The 19,834-nt window shown below is 41.7% G+C and overlaps 1 protein-coding gene across 5 annotated transcripts in view; it reads left to right on the top strand.

Moving 5' to 3' along the window:
• Positions 1-2,069: 2,069 nt before the first annotated feature.
• Positions 2,070-19,834, top strand: part of tdrd12 (tudor domain containing 12) — a 57,295-nt gene continuing 39,530 nt past the window's right edge. The window contains exons 1-14 of one of the 5 annotated variants that reach the window (XM_081607544.1): positions 2,070-2,733; positions 3,002-3,044; positions 5,771-5,935; positions 11,042-11,178; positions 11,318-11,437; positions 11,541-11,596; positions 11,687-11,772; positions 12,573-12,747; positions 16,107-16,171; positions 16,640-16,755; positions 17,948-18,013; positions 18,109-18,160; positions 18,815-18,886; positions 19,643-19,749. In XM_081607544.1, coding sequence (XP_081463670.1) covers positions 3,021-3,044; positions 5,771-5,935; positions 11,042-11,178; positions 11,318-11,437; positions 11,541-11,596; positions 11,687-11,772; positions 12,573-12,747; positions 16,107-16,171; positions 16,640-16,755; positions 17,948-18,013; positions 18,109-18,160; positions 18,815-18,886; positions 19,643-19,749 — 1,241 coding nt within the window. In that variant the 5' untranslated portion in view covers positions 2,070-2,733; positions 3,002-3,020. The remainder of the gene's footprint in view (positions 2,734-3,001; positions 3,045-5,770; positions 5,936-11,041; positions 11,179-11,317; positions 11,438-11,540; positions 11,597-11,686; positions 11,773-12,572; positions 12,748-16,106; positions 16,172-16,639; positions 16,756-17,947; positions 18,014-18,108; positions 18,161-18,814; positions 18,887-19,642; positions 19,750-19,834) is intronic. The other 4 variants (XM_081607546.1, XM_081607543.1, XM_081607542.1 and 1 more) reach the window with 4 other exon arrangements.

Genomic DNA, 19,834 nt, shown 5'->3' with positions numbered 1-19,834 from the left:
TCAGCTACTTTTTACTTTACTTTTTACTTTGAGTAAAAAAGTAGCACTTTGAGTTGAAGTGCTCCCGTTATTCCTGGAGTATAAATTGTGGGTCCTCTGCCCACCTCTAAGGAACAGTAACCAAATGCTGAGGCATATATGTTGACCAAAAACAGGCAAACTAAGGTGGGCAAGTTATACATCCACAAAGAACTACTTAAATTAATAGTCAGATTTACTTTATATGCATGTGGGCCACACTTGGCACACCTCAGGGATGTAACCAAGAGAGGCAAAGATTGTAGCACGAGTTCAGCTTTTATCCATTCTGTACCCTCACTAAAGGTCACTGTATTCAGGTTGTCTGTTTACAAAGGTAAAATAACGGCGATCGACTCTAAACCTCTCCTACCATTTTACTGTCGTTTAATCAACCTGTTGCCGTGGCAAACGCATGCTCCCAGCATAGATTAGCTAAAAACACAACGGATTCAGTCCGTTAAGATATTAGGTTTTCAGGCTTCATATTTATTCCTCGGTTAACAAGCCTCTCCTCTCATCAACACAGCGGTGGCTGATTAGCCAATTTAAACTTCGCTCTGCTCATCAGGGTCTTTGAGTCCCTTTTTATTTTTGTAATGGTACCGAAATGCACACACCTTGTTTAAACAATAATTACTGAGATTATTAATTTTGTTGAGCCATTAATTTGAACACGTTTTGTTGATTTTATCCTTAATAAGATGTATTGGATCAGAGGACGTGCTGGTCTCAACATCCTGGAGGCGTTCAGTTTGTCATCTACTGCCGAGATCAACTCAAAACCTTCCGCGATCGTAATTGAGCCCTATTGATTAAATATGACTGTAGTTGGAAAACAAACATCAGCGGTAGCTTACCGTGCAACGTCTGGGCAACCGGAGGACTCCTGGACGGACAGCAGCAGTGCATGTCTGAAAGATGACCTCCGACGAAGATCTCCAAGGCCTGCCACTCTCATTCTTTCAGCTCGATGCTCCATAGAGCTGCCTCTGGATATTGCAGTTCACTTACGATGTACAGTAAAGTCTGCTCCTTATAGTTGGATCACAGCTGGTAGCTACGAAGGTGTCCCGAACCTCTCAATCGTAAGCCAACTTCAGCGGCCGCTTCGTCCAAACTATAAAAACTCCCGACGGTGAAGCTCTGAGTCCATGAGAGCCGCCAACTGAAACACGTTTGTCTGAGCGGCCACACGAAAACTAAAGTCAGGAGTAATAACACTATTTTCTCATGAAGTTAATGAGCTTCAGCTTATTGATAACCCGTTAGTAGGTCGCCATCTTTCTTGAAGCAAAGTATGGGTGTGACGCTAACCAACCAATTGGGGAAGTTGTAGCCTGATGACGTGCCTCTCCTCATTTGCATTTATTTTTTTTCTAAATTTTGCAGGGAAATAGAATGTGATAAATAAGAAAATAAGGAAATACTAAATGAATAAGGGAAATTGGAAAATGAGAAAATTAACCATTTTTCAAACAAATGCTAAATGAAAAATAGATAAAAGAAAAAATAAGTAAATAAAAAGGGGATATATGAGAAATTGATTAATGAAACTGGGAAATAGAAAATCAGGTTAATGGAAAAAGGAAATTGAAAAATTGTTAAATTAAAAAATAGATTAATGAAAGATGGGTAAATAGACAAAGGGATAAATGAAAAATAGATAAATGAAAAATAGATAAATGAAAAAGAAAACTGAGAAATTGATAATCAGAAAAATAAATAAATGAAAAAATTGGGTTAATGAAAAAGGGAAATTGAAAAGTGGTTAAATGAAAAAATAGATTAATGAAAAATGGGTAAATGAAAAATAGATAAATGGAAAAAGGGAAATTAAGAAATTGATATGAAAAATAAATAAAAAAAATGGGTTAATAAAAAAACTAAATTATTTATTTAACAAATATTTTATTTATTTCACTTATTTTCTTCATTTTTTGATTTATTTTACTCATTATTTATTTATTTATTTATTTGTTTGTTTATTTATTTATTTAATTGTGGCTGAAAGGACATCTAATCTATACTCCAGTCTGGAAGGTGGCGGTAATGCACCTATAAGTTGCTTGCCAACCGCCATAAAACAAAGAAGAAGAAGAAGAAGAAGAAGAAGGAAGAAGGAAGACACAGCAGAAGCATAGACATAATATAAGGATACCCTTTTATATTATGTCTATAGACATAATATAAGGATACCCTCTTATACCCTCTTATATTATGTCTATGAGCAGAAGGATGAGTCCTCGATAAAATAGGCGGAGCAAGAACACATCCGGGTACTTTGAGCGTTCTTGCCTTGATGCGTAATTAGAAATGGAACAGTAAATAGACAGAGTAAATAGCCAATAGACATTAATACTGGGCCACTGTCCATGACATTTCACGAATACCCGAGAACAGACAAGTACGCATATTGAAAAACGGCCAAGGGCGAAACAAGGGTGCAAGTGCGAGTATTCGGACAGGGCCAGTATCTGAAGGGAAAACGTAACACTTGTTTAAAGTTTTAACTTCTGAAATCTAGTGGCGCGGAAATCTGACAAAGACTCACCGAATTTTAACAGTGCTTACCCTCACTTCTCAAGCCACCATGTAAAGATATTGCTGAATCCAGTTTTGGGAAAAAATGCCACTACCTCTAGCGGACAGTGTGAGAATAGCTGCCACCTTTCTTTGAATCAGTCAGCGGTAATTGGTGAACCTCTGAGAAAGGTATGTTTTGTTGCATTGAGTAAGCTGTAAATAACCCGACGAACAAAGAGAATGTAATTTTAGCGTTGTTAAAATGCGCTTTAAAGGACATTAGCTGGTATGTTAAGAATGTATAAACTTATTTTTATTGTAAATTAGAGAAACCCCATTTGCTTACGTCAGCTAGCTTGGCTAACAAGTAAAGCTAGCTGACAAGTTAGATTGTGGCTTTTATTCCGTCCCAGATAAACTCTTTAACACTTGCTGCTTCTGTTTTCTTGTTTCCCAGCTTCTGGTTCATTCACAAAATGTTGGAAATATCCATTTTGAAGGTAAGAAGCATTCCGCCACGACACTGAATTATTGAAGTTGGCGTCCGATAGCAGCTGTTGTTTTTGGCGCTATATATATATATATATATATATAAGTCGCAAGGAAAGGTCACTTTCCTTGTGACCTTGATGAGGTCACAAGGAAAGGAGCCACAGCCAAATACCTCCAATGAATATGGCAAGTCCTGAGAAGCCAGCTCAATGGCAAGAACAAGATCCGTGCAATAAACAGCTATGCCTTAATAGTAATCAGATACCCTGCAGGAATAATTAGCTGGCCACCCCAAATCCAGCATCCTGAGACTGTACACGAGCTGCAAGGAAGGAGGCAGAGGACTAGTGAGTGTGAGAGCCACTGTCCAGGATGAAACATCCAAGATCCATAAATACATATGGATGGATGGACAAAGCACAAAGCCTCAACAGACGATGTGCTCAGTGAATGTCTCAGACAATGGGGAACAGAGGACGAGGTGCTGGAGGTACCGTCATGGAAGGACAAGCCCCTACATGGGATGTATCACCAATAAATAACTGAAGTGGCTGATATCAGGAAATCCTACCAATGGCTGGAAAAAGCTGGACTCAAGGACAGCACAGAGGCACTCATCCTGGCTGCACAGGAACAGGCCTTAAACACCAGAGCAATAAAGGCTCAGATCTACCACACCAGACAAGACCCAAGGTGTAGGTTGTGCAAGGAGGCCCCTGAGTCAAGATGCTGGCAGGGAAAGTGTACATGGAACGACATAACCAAGTGGCGGGCATAGTGTACAGAAACATCTGTGCAGAATATGAACTGGAAGCTGTGAGATCAAAGTGGGGAACACCCTCGAAGGTGGTGGAGAATGACCGACCTAAGATCCTGTGGGACTTCCAGATCCAGACAGACAAAATGGTAATGGCGAACCAACCGGACATTGTGGTGGTGGATAAACAATAGAGGAAAGCCGTTGTGGTGGATGTAGCAATACCAAGTAATTACAACATCAGAAAAAAGGAGCACAAGAAACTGGAGAAATACCAGGGCCTCGGAGAGGAACTGGAAAAGACCTGGAAGGTGAAGACCACAGTGGTGCCTGTGGTCATCGGGGCCCTTGGGGCAGTCACCCCCAAACTGGAGCAGTGGCTAAAACATCCCACGAACAACATCAGACATCTAAGTCCAGAAGTGTGCAGTTTTAGGCACAGCCAAGATACTGCGCAGAACCCTCAAGCTCCCAGGCCTCTGGTAAAGGACCCGAGCTCAGAGGATGAAAGAGACCACCCGCGGAGGGTGAGAAGGGAATTTTTTTTATATATATAGCTACACATGTTTATTAAACATGTGTAGCTTGTGGTGTGCTGTAGTGGCGAAGGGGTTAAGCACAACCCACATATGGAGGGATGCCTTAGTCCTCGACGTGGCCGTCGTAGGTTTGATTCCCAACCTGGCAACCTTTGCTGCATGCTTTCCCTTTCTCATTTCCCACTTTCCTGTCAATTAACTATCAAATAAAGGCCACTAGAGCCAATAAAACCTTTAAAAAATGTGTAGCTTAGAAGAGGGAGGTTTTACTTTTTCTTAAAGGACGAGGCTACATTTATAAAAATCATTTGAATACCACAAGTAGTCTACATTTATGGCAAATTACAGAACATCCATTTTATGATTTGTGAAGACTGAAGACTTTTGAGCTTCTGTGGTATAAAACCAACAGTATCAGTGGCCCACCATATTTGTTTACATAGTTTCCACAGTATGGTAACATTGCCTTTGGACTATATGGCTTGGGTCAGAGGTTTTGGGTTTCCTTCCTCAAAGTTCTCACAATAGTTTGTCCCATTCTTCCTAAAAGAACAGGCATAGGTTTGGTCAGCTTTTTAGGCTGGAGCTTACAGTTCTCTGCCTGATATCTTGGCTGTTGTCTTTTGCCTTCTCCAATGTGTCAAATTTCTAATCTAGAATTTGCTTAAATTCTAGATTAGAAATTTCTGCTGATATGATTTCTCATATAAACCTTTTTAAGTCTTTTTGACTCTTGAACATCTTGAAGATGATCTAAAAACATTCAAAATTCTTACACTACAACCCACAGTGAAATGTGCATGGCAATGGGATATTGTAAGTATGTTCATTTGAAGTGTCAGACCATGACTGCGTTGGTATATAATTTTAGCAGCTGAGGCCTTAAAATCCACAAATGTGCCTCCAATTAACTCCAATGTGTTAGTTTGGCTATCAGAAGTTTTCAAAGCCACGCCCTCCTCATCTGAGCTTTCCCCTATGGTTTAAAAAGATGGTCATCATTATGTATCAAAGACATTAACAAATACATTTGACATAATCTTTCATTATTGTGGCATGTAGCATATAGAAATAATTTTGGAAATTCAAACTAACATAGAACAAGAGATTTTTGTTTGGTTCTGATTTAACTTGAGACAGTGAAAAATGTCAAAATTTTTTGGTGTGTTTAAACATTTGGTTTCAGCTGTAGTTCTTCTCCACTTAGACTTTTTTTTGTAAAATGTGTTGAGATATTTGTTGTGATTTGGCAGTATTTAAATAAATAGAATTTAAATTAACCATATTGATTCATTTCTTTGCCTAATATACTGTTCCATCAACATAAAACCATTTCGCTTTTAGCATTTATCAATTTAACTGAGCTTATGGTCACTTAAAATATCTAAGTATGAGTTTGAAAGATGATTTGTGTGTTGGTTTCTCCTGACCTCTGAAGGTTGAGAATCCATCTTGCCTCTGGGGTCGGGTTGTTTGCGGTGCAGTTGGGAGTGTGGAGACCACGGAACATTACACGATTCTTCAGGCTCAGATGAACCTTTTCTACCACGATGTAACTCAAGATCTACATCAACTGAAACCCACTTCACTAGAGGAAGGACAGGTATTGAAACCCTAACAGTTTGTTGTCGGATACATTTAGAGCTGGCTATGATTTGGATATTTTTGATCTTAAGTTCTTCCATCTGAACATGTTTTTTGCTCAAATTCTAATTAGAAATTTCTGCTGATATGATTTCTCATATAAACCTTTTTAAGTCTTTTTGACTCTTGAACATCTTGAAGATAATCTAAAAACATTCAAAATTCTTACACTACAACCACAGTGAAATGTGCATGGCAATGTGATATTGTAAGTATGTTCATTTGAAGTGTCAGACCAGGACTGCGTTAGTATGTAATTTTAGCAGAATAACAGTATAAAGTATCAATATCACTACAGTGGTGGAAATGCACTGATTTTGCAGATCTTCTCACTTTCAAAGCATTTAGAAGTCTTGAATTTTTATCATAGTTACTCTTCAACTGTGAGTGATCGAATTTAAAACAAAATTCCAGAAAATCACATTGTATATTTCTTTAAGTAATTAATTTGCAGATCAAAAAGACATTTGATCAAAGATCAAAATGGGGAAATTTTGTGGTTTTCCACACATGAAGCTCTGCCTGCCTTACACCTCTTATCTTGACTCTATGACTAAATTACTTGTCACTTGCCAAAATCAGCAGACCTTTGACTGCATTCAGCCTTTCTTTTTTTATGAGGACATCTTGCAGCTAATCCTGAACTTTTCAAATCTACAGCCAGGTTGGCAGTAAATACATAGAAGGATGTGAGTTGGAAGTTTACCTATCCATTTTTTTTCAATATCGATTTAATTTAAACAATTTTAAAAAAATAAAAACAAGCAATGGTCAGTCTGGTGGGGGCAGATAAAGCCTGGTAGCCCGCCAGGCTTATAATACATTGAGGTGTGTGTTTTCCTCAATGCAGTGGATGAAAAAGAGAGGGAATACTGCTGTTGGTTTATCAATAGGACATCTAGTTAAATCACAATTTACACTGAAAGTTAAAGTTGAAAGGCTATTTTGTGTTTGAATGATAAATTATGTTTTGAGTTTGCTTTTCACCGTTACTTGGGCAAGCTTGGCTAATATATTGAGCAGCTTTTGCAATAATTAATGATAGAATTCTTGATGTTAAATTGTTTGATGTGAATCCACACGGACTGTCAGTAAAGAAGTTATTTATTTGTATTTGTATGATTTTCCTCCTGACTACCAGTAGTTCAAATTTGTCCTCTGCAGAGGACATTTGTAAACTTGAATATCTCCCACCCACTGCATTCTACTGAATAAATTTCTTTTGGTATCTACAGAGGACATTTAGGGCTTTCATGATACCAAATGTGAAGGGGGGACTTTAGTACCTTCCTTTTCCCCATTCAGAAAAATGGTGTCCATAAGTACAAGCACATTTTATAGGAAGAGATAAAGTAAGTGCAGAATACTTTTTATTGTGCACATTTTGGTTTAAAATTTTGTTGGCATATTCTAAATAATATGCCAACAAAGGCTTATTATTATATATTATTCTAAATAATATGCCAACAAAGGCTTGAGGCAGTGTGTTACGGGCGGCAGCCGAGGGAGGGGACCCTGGTGGTCTGATCCTCGGCTGCAGAAGCTGACTCTTGGGATGTGGAACGTCACCTCTCTGGTGGGGAAGGAACCGGAGCTAGTGTGCAAGGCTGAGAGGTTCCGGCTAGAAATGCCTCCCCTCGACGCATGGCTCTGGTTCTGGAACCACTCTCCTTGAGAGGGGCTTGACGTACTTCCACTCTGGAGTTGCCCACGGTGAGAGGCACTGGGCAGGAGTGGAAATACTTGTTGCCCCCCCATCTTGGCGCCTGTACGTTGGGGTTTACCCCCGTGAACGAGAGGGTAGTCTCCCTCTGCCTACGGGTGGGGGGACAGGTTCTGACTGTTTGTGCTTACGGGCCGAACAGCAGTTCAGATTACCCACCCTTCTTGGAGTCCTTAGAGGGGGTACTGGAGAGTGCCCCTCCTGGGGACTCCCTTGGTCTACTGGGGGACTTCAACGCTCACGTGGGCAATGACGGTGAGACCTGGAGGGACGTGGTTGGGAGGAACTCAACCGATCTGAACTCGTGTGGTGTTCTGATGTTGGACTTCTTGCTCGTCACGGATTGTCCATCACAAACACCATGTTCAGGCATAAGGGTGTCCATATGTGCACTTGGCACCAGGACACCCTAGGCCACAGCTCGATGATCGATTTTTGTCATCGTTTCATCGGATCTGCGGCCGTATGTCTTGGACATTCAGGTGATGAGAGTTGCGGAGCTGTCCACTGACTTCTACCTGGTGGTGAGTTGGCTCCGGTGGTGGGGGAGGAAGCCGGTCAGACCTGGCAGGCACAAACGTGTAGTGAGGGTCTGCTGGGAACGTCTGGCGGAGTACCCAGTGAGACGGAGCTTTAACTCCCATCTCCGGCAGAACTTCGAACATGTTCCGGGGGAGGTGGGGGACATTGAGTCTGAGTGGACCATGTTCCGTGCCTCCATTGCAGAGGTGGCTTATCGGGGCTGTGGCCGCAAGGTTGTTGGTGCCTGTCGCGCTCGAACCCGTTGGTGGACGCCTTCGGTGAGGGATGCTGTCAAGCTGAAGAAGGAGTCCTATCGGGCTTTTTTGGCCTGTGGGACTCCAGAAGCAGCTGATGGGTACTGGCGGGTGAAGCGGCATGCGGCTCGGGTGGTCGGTGAGGCAAAAACTTGGGCGTGGGAGGAGTTTGGAAAGGCCATGGAGACAGACTTCCGTACGGCTTCGAGGCAATTCTGGTCCACCATCCGGCGTCTCAGGAGGGGGAAGCACTGCAGCACCAACATTGTTTATAGTGGGGATGGTGTGCTGCTGACCTCAACTCGGGACGTTGTGTGCCGGTGGACGGAATACTTCGAAGACCTCCTCAATCCCACCAACATGCCTTCTGTTGAGGAAGCTGAGCCTGGGGACTCTGCAATAGTGCATGGACATCGGGGGAAGTTCCCCTGGATTGGCAGACTGGGGTGGTGGTCCCCCTGTTCAAAAAGGGGGACCGGAGGGTGTGCTCCAATTACAGGGGGGTCTTAAGCCTCTTAAGCCTCCCTGATAAGGTCTATTCAAGGGTCCTGGAGAGGAGGGTCCGTGGAATAGTCGAACCTCGGATTCAGGAAGAGCAGTGTGGTTTTCGTCCTGGTCGTGGAACACTGGACCAGCTCTACACCCTCAGCAGGGTCCTGGAGGGTGCATGGGAATTCGCCCAACCAGTCTACATGTGTTTTGTGGACTTGGAGAAGGCGTTTGACCGTGTCCCTAGGGGGGCCTTGTGAGGGGTTCTCCAGGGGTATGGGGCACCTTGCCCTTTGTTACGGGCTGTCAGGTCCCTGTATGACCGGTGTCAGAGTCTGCATTGCCGGCAGTAAGTCGGGCTCATTTCCGGTGAGAGTTGGACTCCGCCAAGGCTGCCCTTTGTCACCGATTCTGTTCATTGCTTTCATGGACAGAATTTCTAGGCACAGCCGAGGTGTTGAGGGGATCCATTTTGGTGGCCTTAGGATCACATCTCTGCTTTTTGCGGATGATGTGGTCCTGTTGGCTTCATCAAATCGTGATCTGCAGCTCTCGCTGGAGCGGTTCGCGGCCGGGATGAGACTTAGTGCCTCCAAATCCAAGGCCATGGTCTTGAGCCGGAAAAGGGTAGAGTGCCTTCTCTGGGTCAGGGGGGTCGTCCTACCTCAAGTGGAGGAGTTTAAGTATCTGGGGATCTTGTTCACGAATGGAGGAAGAAGGGAGCGGGAGATCGATGGGCAGATTGGGGCAGCGTCTGCCGTGAAACGGGCACTGTACCGGTCCGTCGTGGTGAAGAGAGAGCTGAGTCAAAAAGCGAAGCTCTCGATTTACCGGTCGATCTATGTTCCCACCCTCATCTATGGTCATGAGCTTTGGGTCATGACCGAAAAAACGAGATCGCGGATACAAGCGGCCGAAATGGGTTTCCTCCGCCAGGTGGCTGGGCTCTCCCTTAGAGATAGGGTGAGAAGCTCTGTCATCCGGGAGGGACTCAGAGTAGAGCCGCTGCTCCTCCACGTCGAGAGGAGCCAGTTGAGGTGGCTCGGGCATCTGGTAAGGATGCCTCCTGGACGCCTCCCTGGTGAGGCGTTCCAGGCACGTCCCACCGGGAGGAGGCCTCGGGGAAGACCCGGGACACGCTGGAAGGGACTTTGTCTCGGCTGGTCTGGGAACGCCTTGGGGTTCCCCCGGAGGAGCTGGAAGAAGTGGCTGGGGAGAGGGAAGTCTGGGCCTCCCTTCTGAAGCTGCTGCCCCCGCGACCCGGCCCTGGAGAAGCGGAAGAAAATGGATGAATGGATGGATGAATGGATTCTATAATAAGTCTCTTATTTAGAATCCAAATAAGAGACAGTTGAAAAATTGTCCTCTGTAGTGGACATTTGTAATTATTTTCTGTTTTGTTCTGTGTCCGTCCGTCCCTCCCTCCCTCCCTCCCACCCACCCACTTATTTCTTAGTGGGGTCAGGAGGTGCTGGTGCCTCTCCAGCTAACGTTCCGGGCAAGAGGTCACCAGTCTGTCGCAGGGCAAACACGGAGATGGACAGGACAAACAACCATGCACACACACACTCACACCTTGGGACAATTTAGAGAAATCAATTAACTGGCAGTCATTTTTTTGGCCTGTTGGAGGAAGCTGGAGTACCCGGAGAGAACCCACCATGCACAGGGAGAACATGCAAACTCCATACAGAAAGACTCCGGACCGGGAATCGAACCCAGAACCTTCTTGTTAGGCAACAGTGCTCAGTTTTGTCAGTGTGAAATTAATTCTTATGTTGATATTTGGATATTTTCTTTGGGACAAACTGGTTGCCATCAAGGTTCAATTTCAAATGTATGGTGTTCCGATGTCCACTGTAGTAGACACATGATATTTAAAAAATAAAAACCTTTTTTCCAATTTTTTTTTTCAGTATTCTAATTGCCTTACAAAGATTGTTGAATTTAAAAAAAATGGTGATTGAACAATATTTTTTTTTCCTGGTAGTTAGGAGGATGTAACAAAATTTTATTGTTGCATAACAGCTCAACTTTGACTTGTCCTGTGATTTTGTGTTTCTGTTTTACTTCTCAGGTGTATGTGGTATACTGGACTGTGAAGAAGTCATGGTGTCGTGCTGTGGTGCGGTCCGTCATCACTGACCCAACATGCTGTCGAGCCTTCTGCTTCCTGGTTGACCACGGAGAAATGATTGTGGTCTCCTTAGACAAGTAAGGCAAATATAGCTCTGGTTCCCTGCTCAAAGTGAAACTTACTTATTACATAAGTAAGTAGCAGTTACAATCTCAGATGTGTAAGGGCTGTGCTGATTGTTAAATTGTATTTTCTTGTTTCTTGTGTCCTACCAAGAATACGAGTGTCATTACAGAAGTTCCTCCAGCTTCCTTTTTGGGTGAGGAGGTTCCATCTGGCACGAATCCAACCAATAACTCTTCGAGTATCTATACTTGCAGAAAAAGTAGAACTTGAGTGAGACATTGAGTTGTTTTCATTTAATATTTAAACTTTTGACACTTCATTGTTGACTGTTTTACTTAACCTATATTACTATTACTGTTGCTTTTTCCTGCAGACCTTCTAAACAGTGGGACTTTTCGGCTACACTTTACCTGCACAACTTGCTTCGAGGTTAAAAGAATTAGTATTTAGTATGATTATAATAAGATGTTAATATTTGTACTAAAATGTTTTTGTCAATTGTTTGATTTTTCCTTATAGCATCCACCCAAACAGAAGCTGTGTTGCATGAGTTGGAGTCGGACTCTACCTCCATTGAGCTCTATCTTACCATCAGCAACATCAAGGTGAACTTTGTCATAAGTACATGTATTTTTTTAGAGGTGGGTATTATTAATTACAACATCTGTAATGAATCACAATCGCATTTTGATTGAAAACTACATATCAACAAAATAAGCTACATTCTCAATTCAAAAACTTGCTGCTTAATTATTGAATAAATAGGTGTATAAGCTTAACAACAAAGACATTTAATTGTTTTCAGTCTATTAGGTTATTCATCCATGTGTGAAGTGCTGTTATACCTATTTAGCTTTCAAGTGTTTCAGGAAGCCATGATTATTCCTGGATCTTCTTTAGAAATGTTTCTGTTGACGCTGACAGAATGTTGGGGATATCTGTGCTGCTGCAACATGTTGTGCATTTAGATGCTATTTTAGGCTTGAATAACTTCACTGATGGGGCAACTCCTTTTGGTACAACTTGAACACAAGTCAAGTGAACACAATCTTTTCCAGTGTCCCGTCAAATTGTTCTTTTGAAGCAAAAATGAACCATCTGTGGACAAGAGAACTTACTTTGTCATCTATTGCTGTTTTTGGAGGCTGTCGCTTGTGTGTCAGATTTATGGGTGTACTAAAAACTCATGAATACAAAATTATAACTGGAACTGGTTTGTAAAAAATAGTTTGAGTTAACTTTTGTAACACGTCAAAATCTACATAATCATTTAATCAAAATTAACACGTTAAAGTCCTGGCCTTAGTATTTTTTATTACATATCCACCTTGTAGTTGTTGTTCTTGATATTCATTATAAGCCTGGCTTGGGGGTAAGAAGTTTATAATATTTCTTTCTTTTACAGATCTGCGTGAATGATGACCTGGTGGCCAATAGGTTTGCATGTTACAGCAGCAGTGGCCTGGACGCCTCTGACAGGTTTCCTCTCATGTTGTCCCCCAGCATCCTAACTCGGACTGCTTCCAAATGCTCTGACAAGCAGATGGAGCAAAACCTGCATTCTCCCAGTGAGCATGGAGGTATGACCCTTCTACTCAGCACAGACCAGAATTATTAATAATTCTCAAGAGGCTTCCCATTTACTAAAAGATAGGCAGTCAAAAAGATGATACTACTTCTAAATTTAAAAATGACTCATGTATTTAAGGAGACAAAATGCAATACAATTTCTAGTAGAGGTGTGCCGATCGATCTGCCACCAATCATAATCGGCGGATTTCCGTGAAAAAGTGTATGATCGGTGATCGCCGATCACGGTCTCTTGTTGCCAATCACACAAACCGATCACCTGCATCTCATTTCGCAGCCTGCCTGTGCAGCTGGTCTCCTCTTTCCTTCACACTGTGCAAACGCGCAGCAACAAACCCAGGCGATGTCGTGTGGAACTATAACGCACTGAGTGAATGGGCGAGTGAGTGTTGCGGCGGAAAATTGAAGCACGTCATAATGCATCAACGCGACGAATCTAATATGGCATAAAAACAATGCCATGCCATACTTGACGAAGTTTGGCTAAATCGAGGCTCACAGCAGTAAAAAAGACATATGGAGCGATCAGATGGCAGGTAAAGCAGCGCACAGCTACACTCACCCGGATTAGCATGACGGTTGGAAAGCTAAACAAATAACCCGCAAAATTATTTAAGTCTTCGAGCTAACGGTATAAGACGCTGGTTCTGTTCTCGCTGTTGAGCTGCTGCTACGCGCTACAGGTAGTAATATTTCACAGACAGAGCGCCGCTTCTGCTCCACCTGGGAGTGAGCTCTCACTCCCAGGTGATATTTTACTTATGTAAAATATATTTTACATAAGTAAAATATATTTTACTTATGTAAAATATATTTTACATAAGTATTAAAACTTTTGCTGTCCTAACATGAGACAAATAATCTCTGAAAAAATATTAAATCTCCTCTGCCTCCTCCCTGTTCTGCATAATTACTCCGCTCAGTCAGAAACAGCCACTCAGAACTAGCAGTAATCAGCTAGCCATGCTATCAGGAAGTTTCATTCAGTAACTCAAGATAGTTTATTGTAATGGACCTGTATTTGCCTTTGAATGTTAAGTTTTATACTTTAATCTTTTGGCAATGTTGAGAGGTTTTATTTTGCGTTACTTAGCCTCTTCAGAGCCTTCATATGTTTTCAGGCTGTTAAAGATAGTGTTACATATAGCAGTACAATTTGCACAATACCTGTTTTGTTTTTTTCTTGGAAAAAGTTATTAAAACCAAGTTTTTGTCTAGATTAAGGTGAATTCATGGTTTCTTTTTCCACATAATGTAACCGGTAGTGCTTATGATTAAAAAAAATAATAATTATGTGATCGTTATCGGTGATCGGCAGGAAAAAACCTGATCGGCACATCTCTAATTTCTAGTCGACCATAGCAGTTTAAATATTATTTAAATATACCATAGACTTCATGTTAATAAAGTGTGATGTCAGCACCTGCTTGGGACTTCTGCCAATCACATTTTTATGATGAGTCCATATGGTTGAGATGAAGAAAGTCATGCTGTGGAAACTCTTCTGTCTGGTGCAACAGGATTTTTGGGTTAGCTAAAATTTTCTTTTGCCAACTATGCAAGTTATAGATCCATTTCTTCTAGCACTTTCAGTGGACATTGCTATTCTGATCATGGTTCTGTTCTCTCAACATGCATTCAGTGTGAATGACAGTTACAATTGCAGAGTCCTTTGGTGTCACTGGCAGAATCTTAATGGTTTTTCCTACTTTTTTAAAAAGTATTTTGTTTTACCTTCCTTTAAGTTGTTGTAGAGCCACCTGACAGAAGATTAGGTAGCTTTCCCATCTATAAGTACAGCTCAGAATATTAGAATATTGTAAAAAAAAAAAAAAAAAAGCAATATTTTTGCCACTGGTTTCAGAAAGTGAAACTTCTGTTATATACATTAATTACGCAGATTGAAGTCTTTATTTCTTGAATTTGAACTATTTCTGGCTTACATGTAATGAAAACTCAATATGTAGTGTCTCAAAAAATAGAATATAACAAAAGGACAATTAAAAAAATAGACTTTTAAACAGTAATGTCAAACCTTTGGAAAGCATGTTCATTTCTATGCACTCAATACTTGGTTGCATCCTGGAGCCCTGGGTTTTTAAGGTAACCAAGCATGTGCAGGTTGGCCTCTTGTTTCATCTCTTTTACTGGTAGTAAGATTCAATGTCAGAGTGAGCTTACTATAAAAGTATGAAAATAACTCAATCAGGTCAACTTTCTGAACTATGGAGGAACATGAGCATCAAATGCTTGACTTGCTCTCACATCTGGACCGGTTTCCTGAGAATCTGATCAATGAGTGATGAGCAGGAGCAGAGATTCCATCAGTACATAAAAGAGACGAGAATTTTACACAATCAAGCAATAATGTTCAATTCACATGTACTTACCCTTATCAGTGTTTATTATACAATTTACAAAAATCCAAGTTGGTAACATGTAATTAATGCATTCTTTTAGAAAACCACTTTATCCCCTAAAACATTTTTGGATGAGATATATTAACAGAAATGAACTGATAATGTCACAAAAATGTCATCGATTTAGCCAGAAGATCAGATTTCTCTAACAGAAATTAGAATAAAAACCTGATTGAGAAAAATGGATGTCATTTATGGATTCAACGGTGCAAAATAATCCCAATTCAGTTGACAAAACATAGACACTTCCAAAATATATTCTTTTGTAACTCAGTGTTATAAGACATCTAATGTCTGGGAAGCATAGAACCATATCATCAATGCTGCTACACAACTTAATGGTGCATTGCGGGGCCATGAAAAAAAAATATTGAGAAAGGGGAAGGTTTCTACAAGATGTTTCTTCTTCGTGCTCCCTTTTCACTACTGCAGAGTAAATGTTGTAATAGAATATGCTTTGTTAAATTGAGTGAATAAATTGAGTGCTGTCCTCCACAGTGGAGCCGGTCGTGAATGGACAGACTAGTTAGCATGGCCACCGATGACGGTGGCTGAACAGTATTCCTGTAACTTTAGGTTGTTTCTCCACCTGTAGCACAGCTGCAGTAAACCACCAATCTTGAGCTTGAGCTTGCTCACTGTGCAGGGAAGGGTGTGAGCAGCATAACTGAATGTGCTAATGCCTTCTTCCTGGCTGTGATTGGTTGTTTCTGAACCAAAGCCGTGTATTTCTGCAGATGGCAGTAGGACCACAGAGGAAGCAAAGCAACTTGATTTTTATTATATTATATTGTGAGTACGTAGTGACGGTTAACAAATATGTAAAAGATATCTACTGCAGCTTTGAAGTATCTGTTTTAAAGATAATTACGTAAAATAGTTTTGTATACCAGTCAAAGTCACTAACTCTGATCTGTTCTTACCCTCAGGGTCATCAGAGAGTCCTGGCACTTCAGAGGCAGGGGACTGGCTGACAACTCCCTCTTTATCTCAGGTTTAGCACTCTGTGCACTTTCTGCTTTAAAGTAGCAACTCCTACCAAGTGATACCTACTATTGCATCTTATTTTAAAGAAATGTTTGTCTTGTGAACGGTCTCATCACACATTAATTGCAATAGTACGTACATCACAGGTGATGTAAAGCCAGTGGAAATGTTCTATGCACCACCTCCAGCACATGCCCTATGCAAGCCCTCAAGGAGCGGAAAACAAAATAAAACAATACATGTTTTGTGAAACATGTTTGTTTCCAAAGACACTTTAAAAGAAATCACTAGGTTGACCTTATATTTGTTTTCCAGTTTAAGAAAATGAGGAACTCCCCATCCTGCTTGGTTTAGTTACTGACTTTAAGTAAAGAGCTGTGGTCATCTGAACTTCCTGACTGATGAAGCTGCCAGTAATGTGTTTCTTAATACTGCCTTCTGAAAAAACTGATGCCAGATGTTCTAATCCCCTTAGAGTCAAATCCCTGAGCTGGTAACTTCTGAGGAAGGCAGCAGATCAGAGGATACTAAAGAACTAATGTTTTTTAACAACCAAACCAAGCATGGCCCAAAAGCTTCAGGGGCAGAGAGGTAAGTAATTTGTGCAGGTTAAAGTTGAACAGGCACAGCCGAGGTGTTGAGGGGATCCGTTTTGGTGGTCTTAGGATTGCATCTCTTCTTTTTGCGGATGATGTGGTCCTATTGGCTTCATCAAGCCATGATCTGCAGCTCTCACTGGAGCGGTTCGCAGCAGAGTGTGAAGCTGCTGGGATTAGGATCAGTGCCTCCAAATCCGAGACCATGGTCTTGAGCTGGAAAAGGGTAGAGTGCCTTTTCTGGGTCAGGGGGGGTGTCCTGCCCCAAGTGGAGGAGTTTAAGTGTCTGGAGATCTTGTTCACGAATGAGGGAAGAAGGGAGCGGGAGATCGACAGGCGGATTGGGGCAGCGTCTGCCGTGAAGTGGGCACTGTACCGGTCCGTCGTGGTGAAAAGAGAGCTGAGTCAAAAAGCGAAGCTCTCGATTTACCGGTCGATCTATGTTCCTACCCTCATCTATGGTCATGAGCTTTGGGTCATGACTGAAAGAATGAGGTCTGAAATGAGTTTCCTCCGCAGGGTGGCTGGGCTCTCCCTTAGAGATAGGGTGAGAAGCTCGGTCATCCGAGAGGGACTCAGAGTAGAGCCGCTGCTCCTCCACGTCAAGAGGAGCCAGTTGAGGTGGCTCGGGCATCTGGTTAGGATGCCTCCTGGACGCCTCCCTGGTGAGGTGTTCCGGGCACGTCCCACTGGGGGAGGCCCCGGGGAAGACCCGGGACACGCTGGAGGGACTATGTCTCTCGGCTGGCCTGGGAACGCCTTGGGATCCCCCCGGCAGAGCTGGAAGAAGTGGCCGGGGAGAGGGAAGTCTGGGCCTACCTTCTGAAGCTGCTGTCCTCGCGACCCGACCCCGGATAAGATAGACTGACGGACGGACGGGCGGGCGGGCGGGATTCATCTGGTACACTGAAATGAGTGTTGAGAGAACTGAGTTAATATGGAGGGTGAGAAGGAGACTGCTTTCCCTGTTTGACTGACTGATGACTGATGTTCCTTTTCTCGTGTGTTATTGCGCTTGTGTGCGTCTTAATTATTGTGGATCTGGATGTTTATTTTATGATAGTTTTTTAAGCTGTTCCACCAGCTTTGTAGTATCTTAGTTCTTGAATCTGTTAGCAACATGATTCTGTAACAGGAATTGAAAAGACTTTATTACCATAATGACATAAACTGACCTCCTTTTTCAGTGATTCCTCAGAGGAAACTGACTTCTCTCTTGCTTCAGCGCTAACCAAAAGCCTTGATCTGTTCCGGTGAGGTTGGGCATTTTACACATGCATATGTCATTTGCTGAACATGACAGCAGATTCTTTCCTGACTTGTTGGTAAGAACTTTTCTATTGTGCAGGTTCTTGAAGTTTCTAAATCCTGGCAGAAGCGATCAACTGGGAGACTTGGACGTGAGATCACTTAAAAATCTCAATTATTATTTATATTTAATTTTAGAAATTGATTGAGATGTTAACTTTCCTTGAGTCATTCTACAGTTATAATTAAAAGATATCTGGATAATTAAGTATGAATTTAATAAAAATGGATTAAAAGATTTTACCAAAACAAAGTTCTTTCAAAAATGTAATTGTAAAACTCTGAAGTATTTCAACATTGTTTACATTCTAAGTCCCAGTTGGGAATTCCGATTCGCAAAGACAATTGTAAAAGAGGGCATCAAGAGAAAACTGATGTTTCAATGTGGTTAGTGGACATACAGATTTATACAGATCCAGGTGTGAATTCTGACCATGGTGTGTGTCCTGTTCAACAACCTGCCAGAGCCAGCAAAAGGCAAAAAAAACAAAACTTCTCATAGTTTTCCTCCCAACAAATTCAGTAAGCTGAGAAAGGCTGTTGCAGGCAAATAATGTTAGCTAAACGGTCACTAATAATTATATCCTAGCATATTATGTTAAGACTAACAAGAAGACTAAAAGGATGTTGTTGCCCAACATCCTTTGCTAGTTAGTGCCAGGAATAAACCATCTTTAATTTAAGTACAGAATTTGGGATTACTGTTCTTTCCACATATTTAAAATAAATCCTTATTGCCTCAATAGAAAGAGCAAAGCCAGGAAGGAGACGTCAGACCAGAGGCCAAATGTAGGGGTGATGACACAGGATCTTCTCAGGTAAGGATAGATTATAACTTGCTCAGAAAAAGATATCTGTCCTGATAAAAATTCTGTTAAAAACAGTTTTTACAGATATTTCAGAAGTCCTCTTTCACACTTGAAAATATTTTCTTCTCTGTATTATAGGTAGCACAGGCAGAAGGTCAAGTGTAGTTTGTATTTAGACATTTTTATTTATTTTTGAACAGTTCCACCAGGTGTTTACTATTTGCTGCTGGTGAGTGTGAAGGAGCTGAGGGGACGGCTGCTCTGTGAGGCAGAAGCTTGGAAGCTTGAACACTGCAGCTTGAAAGTGGTGCTAGGTCCAACCAGGCACTTTGCATAGCTCAATAGTTGCCATGGGAAATTAAAGGATTTCTCAAACATGCATGAAAGAATCAAGGGATATATTTTTGATGAGGGAATAACATAACATAATGCAAAGCTCAAACAGTCAATTTTACATAATAATGCCTCTTTAAGCAATTTCCCCCCCAATAAATTAAAAATTGGCACTGAATATAGTAAAGCCAGCACTTTTCTTTTTACACCAGCATCCTGCATGTTCAAACTTCTATTTATTGATACAAACCTCACTGAAGTTGACCCAGGTACTGAGTCAGGAACACCATACCGCTTGGATAGATTTTTTCTTATCTTTCATAGTTTTGACAGTTCTGGGAGTTTCTTTCCCGCACTAATATGTTGAATCATGCTTACTCAAAGCTCGTGCTGTTAGAAGAGTTAGGTTTGGTTGGTTTGTCTCTCTTGCAGGTGGAGCAGAATGATGACCTGAACAACTATCATCCTGAGATGACTGAACTGTCTGCAACTGGCACTGAACAAGAGCAGGATGCTGCCAGCCTGTTCTCAGAAACCAAGTAGCCATTCTTATTGTTCTTATCAGTTAGTGAGAGCTGTTCTTTGTTTTTTTTTTTTTTTTTACAGTCTAGCTTACTTATAATG

This window comes from Poecilia reticulata, chromosome 6, assembly GCF_904066995.2.
Source record: "Poecilia reticulata chromosome 6, P_reticulata-male-v2, whole genome shotgun sequence".
Classification (NCBI taxonomy): Eukaryota; Metazoa; Chordata; class Actinopteri; order Cyprinodontiformes; family Poeciliidae; genus Poecilia; species Poecilia reticulata.
This window is presented reverse-complemented; position numbering and strand designations above follow the sequence as displayed.